Below are 10,257 nucleotides of genomic sequence, written 5' to 3' on the forward strand. Positions count from 1 at the left end.
CTTCGCTCGTTCGTGTGCCATTTTCCGGAGCGCCATGCGAGAGGCTATGCCTCGCGTAGGGTGGGAACAAGAACCCTCTCCCACCAAGGGCCGCGCCTTGGACAGTACGAGACTTCCGTGAAAAGTCGGCTGTCGGTCGGACGGCCCCTGAGAAGGTGGCTATGTGCTCCACGGTGTCGCGGAGCTCTTTGAATCCTGGGTGATCAGGACTCTTCTGATAGCAAACTGAAGATTCGGTGCCATTTTGTATTAATTTTCAACTTTTTTTTCCCTTTTTTTTCGTGTTGCGGCAGCCACAAGTTCACAACTCTTTTCGCTGACTTTATTATCCCTGAAAGCCCTCTGCTGGAGGACTCATGAATCGGGGACGACAAAGGGTTAGCGGTGTGATGATGAGGCTGCGGGCTCTTTTTTTTTTTGGTGGTCCGGCTGCGGCGCAAATCATGCGATGCCGACCTTTGGCCGGATCTCGGCTACTCCTCAAGAGAACATTATTGATCGCGGTAGTTGCTATTGTGCGCTTTCGCCACCAAGGAAGAAATAGAACGTCATGGAAATCCAGCCGAGGTTTGTGGATGAAATCAGCCTTTTTGGCCTGCGCAAGCGTTGTGGCTGCAAGACAACATATGGAAACGCAGCGTCTGTCTTCGCCGTTTTTGTTGGCGGCTTTTTTTTTTTTCTTCTCGCATATTTCCTTGCCGCTTCGGCAGACTGATAATGATGCTCAGACCCTGCTGAAATTCAGCTGCCGTCGTAAGGAGCACCGGGATCAAAAGTCATAAACAGACTGAGGTCGACTAGAGAAAGAAAGCCTGCTCCTGTCACTCCGACGAACCCGCGTCGCTTGTCGATACGGTAGCCAGCCCGTCGACAGGGTTGTCTCGACGAACCACGGGTCGAGACAGGAGCCCAGCAGTGTGCCGGCTTCGAGGCTTCGATACAGTGGGAAAGGTCGGATAAGAAAACGAGGCAAGTCGGAGTTTCGGAAACTGCGAAGCTGTCTTTTTATAGCTGTCGAGCGCTACGTCCAAGGCACCTGGCTGGCCATGATGCTCAAACGACCAGCAGGGTGTCGAGTCAAAGCGGTCCAACAATGTTCTTTCGGCACCTTGATGTACTACTGTGCGAGAGGCCAGGCGTTCAAGTCGAAAACAACAGCCCATTTGACTCAGAAGGAGACCAATATTTCAAATAAAAAAGAAACACTTGAAGTTAAGACACGCAGTATTTTTACAACGCAAGCTCAAGACATTGCCCCGTACAATGTATCGAGCACGTTGATGTACAAGGAAACGGGCATAAGGAGTTTGGTTCCTACTCGTCTGACAGCCGATGCCATAACTGAACGGCATATATTGTGTCCCGAATCACTTAGTTTCTAACGCCAATTTCTATGTCTCGACGCACTCGGTAGAGAACCGAAGGACCATCTCTCTCGTCGCGGAGCCAGACAAACTCTCACGCTCGTGCCCGGGTTCCCAGAGACAAAGCTGTCGTGACGAGCTATGATTGTAACGAGCTATGAATGCCCTGGCTAAGGCATCCCTTCCCCTCTCCTTCGCCACCAAACACATCCTCTACGAATGAACGGCTTCGAGTGAGAAAGAACGCCCCAATGGGCTCTGGTACGAAGATTTCTCTGTAGGGAACCCTACATGGCTCGCAAGTACCTGGCGCATCATGCGAGCACTTCAAAACTAAACGTTGACGGTGGGCTCATGCGATCACGCTCACTTGTCTCTCGAATACGGAAGTTTTAAGACCGCAAATGTATTTCCCAGCGCCGAGTCAAAAGCTATCGCAGGCGCAGAAGTGTTGTGTGACCGACGCTACAATGGCGACAACGAATGGACTGACAAGATTATCGTACCTCGCAGCCTGATTATCGCTGCAGGGGCTAGAGATGCTAGCCAACACAAAGCCACAGATGGCCGACTGGCTGCTTCAGAAAAAGGTTTCTGCTTGCAGGGAAAGAAGCTTTACCCTGCAAATCTTTGTCCACGAAGGTTCGAACCGTGTTTGGGCCGTCTGACCGAGTACCAGGATGAGCTTGGTGCGGGTTTCATGGCTGCCAGTGGCCAGACAATTACTTGTTCAAGATGATACAGTTTGTCTTCTCTGTGCTGTGGGTGGAAACCTCCAGTCGACGGTTCGAGGGAAAGATGGAAACGGCACCGTGAGCACCCGCGAGGACAACTTTATCATATTCGGAATTGAATAGGTAGAATTACATAGATACAAGAAAGACAAACACAACACGATGCATGGATCAAGGGCGAGGCGCTGATCGAGAAGTTCTGAGCACGCGATATGACGGTGTCTTGTACGCAAGACGTCCACGTCAGGAACACATTCGATATGCAACCCTTCGGGCTTCGTGAGCCATCCGAGCTTCGCCAAGACCAAACCCAGAGTGCACAGGAGTTACACGCCCTCTGACATGATCAATATATTGATCGTGTCTCCGGGCTCTCAAGATAAGCGGCATCACAATCTCGAGAACCCATGATGATGCAGTGATCAGACCAAACTCCAGGGTTACTACAACCCAGATAAGGTAGAATGCAGTCGATAAATCGTCTCCCCAAAACGGCCCAAGCCACTTTCACTGCGACCATTACTTTCACGACCGGTTCCGGAAAGTCACCCACCGGCGTCACGGAATGCGAGCTCCGTGGATCTCCTTCAAGCTCAGCCATTGGCGCCAACGTCGCAGCCGCTCGTCCGGCCCCGGTCAATACGGCAGTTTGCATGATGCCAAGGGACATAGTGACTTGCTAGGACCGGCGCCATCTCATATCTGAAGGCTTGGCTACGGAGCATCCGGAACTCAGCCGCGGGGGATTCTTTCGTCCCATGCTGGTTGGCAAGCGGGGAAATCTGGGGTCGAGCGGACAACCCTGGTCTCAATGGATCGGATATATAGGACAGGATGGTTTTTCGGGACACAATGATCTGCAAAGGACAGTCCGGGCGGTAGATGACCCATGTTGATATTCGGAGTATTTCGTGTACTGCCTAAAGTCGCCGCAGACCTCATGATGAAAGCTGGCACACCACCGGGATGTTTGCTGTGTCCTGACGGGTCGCGTGAAACCTGTCACAGCAAAAGCCGGAGGTTTATGCTGTTCGCCGCTAGAGCTCGTCGCCGAAATGACCCGTAGAGTCAAGCTCCCATGGCAAGCATCTGCTGAGGTTCGTGGAGGCAACCCATTTTAGCCTAAATGACAAGAGGCTCCCTTCCACAATGTCTCTGACCAGAGAATATCCAAATGAAGAGAACCATGTTCCAGCAGCAATGGTAACGGTCACGAAGAGAAGGCCCCGAGAGCCCGTTGGATTATCACGTCTTGGCACCAGAAGGGCCCCTCCAACAATAACAGTTGGAGTATAAAGACGATGGATCACGTTCCATTGATACACAGCTGAAGACAGAGCCTCGCCAGCAAACGGATTCTCAATTATTCTCGCTCCAGACCACCCGTCATGAAGACTCTCGCAGCGACCCTCCTTTTCGCTGCATCGGCAGCGGCTCAGGCTGGCCCCTGGGCCCAGTGTGGCGGCCAGGGACACACAGGTGCAACGACCTGCGTCTCGGGACATTACTGCAGCGTCATCAACCCTTGGTATTCGCAGTGTCTGCCCGGCACGGCTCCCGGCGGCCCCCCTCCTCCGCCACCCACCACTCCCGTCCCACCTCCACCCCCTGTGACGACTGTCAGCCCTCCGACAACAACTCCTCCAACTGCACCGCCGCCGCCGGTGACACCCGGCACTTGCCCTGCTCTGCCCAGCGGCCTCGGTCCCGCAAACGCGAACCTGCCCAACCCGTTCGTTTTCCAGAACGGTGCCGCTGTCACAACCAAGGCCGATTGGGCATGCCGCCAGCGCGAGATCAGCGCCCAGATTCAGACCTACGAGCTGGGAACCCTTCCCGGGAAGCCGCAGTCCGTCACGGGATCATACTCGGGCAACCGACTGACGATCAACGTCTCTGACCAGGGCCGGTCCATCTCCTTCGCCGTGACCATCAACAAGCCCAGCGGCACGAACGTGCCGGCCATCATAGCGTATGGTGCTGCCAGCATCCCGGTCCCCGCGGGCGTCGCCACCATCACCTACAACAACGACGAGGTCGCCCAGCAGCAGGGCGGCTCCTCGCGCGGCCGCGGCAAGTTCTACGACCTGTACGGCAGCTCGCACAGCGCGGGCGCCCTGACGGCGTGGGCCTGGGGCGTGGCGCGCATCATCGACGCGCTCGAGGCGACGCCGGCCGTGGGCATCAACGCCGTGCGCGTCGGCGTGACGGGCTGCTCGCGCAACGGCAAGGGCGCCATGGTGGCGGGCGCGCTCGAGCCGCGCATCGCGCTGACGCTGCCGCAGGAGTCGGGCGCCGGCGGCTCGGCCTGCTGGCGCATCGCCGACTGGCAGAAGCAGAACGGCCAGAACGTGCAGACGGCGTCGCAGATTGTCGGGGAGAACGTCTGGCTCGGCACGGCCTTCAACACGTACACGAGCAACGTGCGCGCGCTGCCTTTTGACCATCACATGCTCGCCGGTCTCGTCGCGCCTCGCGCGTTGTACGTCATGGAGAACTCGGACATGGAGTGGCTCGGCTGGACTGCGACGTACGGCTGCATGGGCGCTGCGAGGAAGCAGTGGGAGGCTCTCGGTGCCCTGGACAACTTTGGCTACAGCCAGGTCGGCGGAAATTCGCACTGCTCGTTCCCAGCGGCCAAGCAGGGAAGCGAACTGACAGCGTTCATCAACAAGTTCCTGCTGCAGTCGGGCGGTGGCACGACGAGCATCTTCCGGACGGAGAAGAACCATGGCAGCTTCAACCTGAACACGTGGGCTTCGTGGAGCGTGCCCACTCTGACGTGATGACTTTGCATACAGTGCTCCGAACATTTTGTCACATCAGGCAGATACTGGCAGCGCGGCCAGCGGCTGGAGCATGTGAAGAATCGGGGTTTGTACTTCACACTGGAAGTGGCATGAATATGGGGCTAGCGTGTAGCCGCGTTTGAATAACACTGGTATCTGTGCGAGTGACGCCTGAATTACGTGAACATTTGTCGGTCATCGATTCCGCGATGAGATTGCTCTTGGGTTGTGGTTTCGTGATGTTCGATATTGTCTTTCTGTCCATTCTGCAGAACCCAGGCTCGTCTCATGTGTCCGCTTCTAAGCGGTCGATTGAGAGAATTCTGGTCATAAGCCTTTATCCGCCTCAATCCTCTAGGTTCTCTTGTCGTGATCCGTGTCGGGGCCGTCCAGACTGTGGGGTGCGTTGCCTGCCACCCCCATTCATGTTGGCTCTTCGCGTACCTGCGTCTGATGCTGACCGTGATCGCTTCAGTCCACTGCCCGGCAAACACCCTGAGTCATCGTTGACCTCGGCCTCTATCTTCTGCACACAGGTCCTCCAGTATCGGTCAGATTTCCAGTGTTCACTTTCCTTGAGCCCAAATAGAGGATCCGCGTCAGCACCTGCGCGTTTCCTCCACGAACCCAGCGCCCCCTTGGCAACGAGGCATGTTGCAGCACAAAGCAATGAGGGGAAGGCGCGCGTATTAGCACGCCGCCCCCCTGCGACGCGAGTCGACCAACCGTGAACAATGTCCACGATGAATCTCTCCCAGAGCTGGCGGCCAGCCGCATCTTCCGATGACAAGACTTCTGGGGTCAACAAAAGCAGGTACGCCTCGAATTGCAGGTGGGTGCTCGATGCGGGATGAGAAGAGAGACACGACTCAAGAGAGAGTGCTGAAAAGGCTCTGTCGAAATTGAAGAATATCGTTTCGGCTGGCGTGTAACCCTTGCTGTTTTGAACAGGAGCATTGGCGCACTGTTGCTGCAGGAAACAGATGGCTTCGGAATCGGCAGCAAAGTTGATCAAATGGAGGGCCGAGTTTCCATTTCCGTCGAGAGCGTCCATCTTGACATTGCCTGACTGTAGGCATGCTTCCATTGGCCCCATACGCCCCCATTCAGCCGCGACGTGGATCAGAGAATAATCAGAAGCTTGCAGATAGGAGGGTTCAGTCTTGCAAAAGGAGAGGAGCTTATCGAGACAAAAGTTGGCACGGCGGTGGAGCGCCTCGCCCCAAATGTCGGTAGGGCCATCAGGATCGACTTTGGTGAGCTCAAAGAGAACGTGGATCATGGCCTGAGCAGTTGGCGTGCGGCCGCCACGCATGCAGACACCTAAGTTGGTCCTCATGTGTGGGTCGTGTTCCACCAACCACTCCAACATGCCGCGATCGGAATTGGCGGCGCATATATGCCATATGTTCTGACCTTGGTTGTCGACGTCGTTCAGACGAGCACCGTGGCTGACCAGGAAGGCAAGAGTGGAGACGGATTCACAACGCATGACGGGCGTCTGACCCTCGTCGTCTCTGATGTGTATGTCGGCGCCCGAGTCGACGACTGCTTCAATCATGTCTATCGAGTCATCCACGACGAGCGAATGTAAAATCGGTGAACCATCAGAGGTCCGGATTGAATCAGGCTTCCAGCGGGGATCCTGTATCAGCCTCAGAACGACCGGCTCTTCGTAGTGGCGCAACGCTCGTCTGGCAATGTCTAAGAATTCGTAATCCTCAATAAGGGCAACCTGCGTCCTCGCTTTGCCGACCGTCATGTCAAGACACATCTTATTCATGACATCCCAGAGACCATTGAGAACCTCAGATGCATGGACCTCCTCGAATTCGGGGAGAACTGTGTCGAATAGATAAGGCAGAGTTGTGCTGAGGAATGCTTTCGCGCGTTCGGAGTCTGGGGCACCCCACGGGACTTGGCTGTAAGATGCGTCCATGATGACTTCCGGTAAGCTTTCGAGATGCTCAAGAGAGAAGAAGTGCTGATACAGTTCAGTCGATCCCAGACGCAGACAGACAAGAAAGATCAAGTTTGGTAACGAAAGCGGGGCCAGGTCACTGTCAGACTCGACGTCGGTCCAGCACATGCTATTCTCGAACGCATAGAGAGTGTCCATCTGAGCGATGCTGGGACATGGCCACTGAACCATGTTCACAGGACTGTCCTTTTGGGCTAGCAATGCCATCGGCCCTATAAGAGCACAGTAGTATGGCGTCCCGAGTGGGCTTGGCCGGTTCTCGTCGACATGTTGTCCGATCAAATGCTTGCATACCTGTGCGAGACCGAGGGCAGCAGCGACGTGGAGCCGAGAGACAGAAGATTCGATGATGGTGGAGATGAGGACCAACAGGGATCGTTCTGGCGCTGTACTAGTCCCGAGGCCATAGATCTCGGGGTAGCTCTGCTGGCAGTACTCCAAGATCCAGTGCTGGAAGTTGCATGCCTTGTCCGCATGGAACAAGCGCAAGATTCGATCCCCGAGCTGCGGCCAGTACTGTTCCGCGTAGCCTAACCAGGTTATACAGCCTTTGGAGTAGGAAGGAAAGTCAGTATTCCTTCTCAGGACCAACTGCCTATAGTCGTACAGACAACCAACCTTTTGGTCGAATCTGGAGCTCAATATCAGGTCCAGAGACGCCTTGACTTCCTCCAAAGAGTCTGCCGACTCCTGCTCTGTCTGGGGGCCCTGAACAGGTATGCTGGCGCTGTCTAGGTGCTCCTGGAACTGGACTGAGAGACACTTGACAAAAGCAACGAAGGTCTGCGCCTGTTGGGCAATGTCGAGGTGGATGCAGAGTGCTTGGAGCGTTTTCAAGACGTCCTGGGCGGGCTGTTGGGTGGACACCTGCCAGCCAGAGAGGGCTTGTTTGCAGGCCTCTACGTGGGCGAGATCGGCCGTCCACCCCGGGTTGCCAGGCGACTCCAAATGTTTCTGGCTCGGGGTCTTCAGGTCTTCGATCAGCATTAATGCTGTGTGCAGCTTCCCCGACGCGGCGCGAAGGAAAGTCTTGATAGGCAGATTAAGATGGTCCTGTCTAGAGAGCAAAATTTGATGCGTGGACTTGACGAGATCCTGGACGCCAGACAGGTTCTCGACGAGCAGATCGACCGATGGCGAGTTTTGGTGGTCCATTCTGACGCTTCAATTGTTGGTGGTGACGAGCATAAATGAGTGAGGCGATAGATATTGTTTGTCAGGTGATGTGTGTGTCGCGGCCTGGTGAGTGGGGACACGAGCCTGCAAAGAGCGCTGCTATTTGCTGAAGATGATCATGAGGGCCTGTCACCGTTGAACCATGCATGATATGAAGCTGCGCCTTTGTTCGATGGAGGATACGGGGATCCAGTGTTTGGCTTCAATGGTGCGCGTCGAGATGAGAGCTTCCCATCATCGTCGTAGCCGTATTGCAAGGCTGAGCAGAGACGGGCAACTTCGTTTGGTTTGCACGCGTGTGCGCGTGTGCGTCAAGAATCTGGAACAGGCAGAAGAAAGCTTACCTAAGACACACACAAGGTTCGGTGAAGGATCGTTGACAGGGTGGGCAAGGTGGGGTCCGGCCTTGACCGATGATGAGGTAAGTCAACCGAGGTTTCGCCGTCAAGGTCTTCAGAGGCTTCTGGCATCCCCACTGGCCTCCCCAGGCGCGAGGAGTCCCGTGCTTCGTGGAAGGAGGGGATCAGTGCGGTCCTCCCCTTCTTCCCGTGGCATGAATTCATTGCAACATCACCGTCTCAGACACGACCAGTTCATCCAATGCATCAGTATCCGAACCACCCGAACCCCCGGCCGTGTTCCATCGAATGCAATCTCTCGGCAAACTTGACTTTCAAGCGGCGTGCATGTCATGATGGTCTCCTCGTGTTGGCAGACAAATCGGTGCATTGCAGTGCGCACCGTTTACCTCCTCCAGACCACACACACATGGTACGTTGAGGAAGTCAGACGCCAGCGTTGAGTCGCAAGCCAGCCACTACTCTCGATTTAGTCTTATCTCTCTCTCTCTCTTGTGTTCAGCGTCGGCTTCGCGCCAAGCCTGTATGGCCCGAACGACCTGTGCGCAGCGCTATCTCAACTAGCATACCGTGGCGGGAGATCGCCAGAGTCCTCTTCTGTCGATCAGCCCCAAGGTCTACCAAGGCAACCCCTGCGTGGTGCGTCCCAATCGGTCTTTGCCCATTTGCCCATCGATCGGTGCTCGGTTCTCTCTGTGCCATTCCCACCGCTCATCACTCACCACCCCCAGACAACGAAATCTTGCGATTCTGGCATGGCCTGGCGGAGTCTTGCCTGGGGCCTGTGGATGGCAGGGGCTGAGACATGGAGTCGTTCGGCGACCAACGCGCGAGACCGACGGCCATAAGCAATTGCGAATCATGGGTCCAGAAGGACAACCTCCACCTGGACGATCGACCAACAGTCCGTAGCTTGCGTTCGATTCAGCGGTCAACGGAGCAACAGAGTCGACAGCATCTGTGCAGCTGGCACCACCAACACGACAAGTGAAGGCATCGCTGGGAGCCCGGCGTCGCGCCAGTGGCCACTGCAGCTTGACCTTTGCAGCACGACAAAGGTCGAGCCTACGCAAGGTGGCTCGAGCCTACGAGCGGCTCGAGTCCTTTTTTCTCCTTCAGTCGGCTGAGCGTCCTGTGACGACCTAAGCCGCCTGGTCGTACACCGCTCCGCTCCTCCCAAACACCCAGCCTGTAATGACAGCCCCCGTGTTGGGGTTACCCCTGGACTAACGACGCAGGCAACTGTCGCACCGACCCTCAGAACGATCCACTCCACCACCTGACGACCCGATAGCGCCGTGCTAGTAGCTCCACGTTCGTCGCGGCCCGTTGACATGTCCTCGACAGGTCAGTCCTCGCCCATGCTCGACACGGGCTACGCTCTCCAATCGAGCATGGCACGAGTCGTGACCCCTCCTCTTCAGGTCGGCCAGTTACGTTACATAACATGGACGAGTCCGCCCCTCATTCTCATCGAAGTGCTCACTCTCAATGTCGTGCACCCTTCCCACCGACCTGCTTTCTCATTTGTCTCGATCGATCCGGCGACACGGAAACAGTATGGACTCTTCTCGGTAACGTCCGGATACACTCGAACCCCATAGGACTTCAGCAAACCTCAATGTCGGCACGACTTTGCTGATCATACCGCTCTTTCACCTTTCTTTATTTCGTCACCACGCTCTTTTCATCTACTTCGCGGCTTTACGCCGAGACCCAGACATGGGCTCTCATTACGACCCTCCTACACCTCCACGAGAGAGATCATCCCCTCGACCCGGCCCTGGTGGTTCTCGGGCACCGCCCGGGCTTTTCATTGACACGCGGAGAGCCAGCCACGCCCGCCCGCGACCT

The 10,257-nt window shown here is 55.9% G+C and overlaps 2 protein-coding genes across 2 annotated transcripts; one reads left to right on the forward strand and one right to left on the reverse strand.

Annotated features, from left to right (window-relative positions):
• Positions 1-3,486: 3,486 nt before the first annotated feature.
• On the forward strand, positions 3,487-4,884 carry GE1 (4-O-methyl-glucuronoyl methylesterase; the record flags this gene model as incomplete). Its single annotated transcript, XM_028643297.1, has 1 exon — positions 3,487-4,884. One exon carries the CDS (start codon positions 3,487-3,489, stop codon positions 4,882-4,884), a length of 1,398 nt encoding a protein of 465 aa, XP_028498348.1.
• A 349-nt stretch (positions 4,885-5,233) lies between these two features.
• On the reverse strand, positions 5,234-8,023 carry D7B24_009222 (uncharacterized protein; the record flags this gene model as incomplete). Its single annotated transcript, XM_028643298.1, has 1 exon — positions 5,234-8,023. The coding sequence occupies one exon, from the start codon at positions 8,021-8,023 to the stop codon at positions 5,234-5,236; it is 2,790 nt and encodes a 929-aa protein (XP_028498349.1).
• Positions 8,024-10,257: the final 2,234 nt, after the last annotated feature.

The sequence above is a fragment of the Verticillium nonalfalfae genome, assembly GCF_003724135.2.
Source record: "Verticillium nonalfalfae strain VnAa140/NRRL 66861 chromosome Unknown scaffold_9, whole genome shotgun sequence".
NCBI lineage: Eukaryota > Fungi > Ascomycota > Sordariomycetes > Glomerellales > Plectosphaerellaceae > Verticillium > Verticillium nonalfalfae.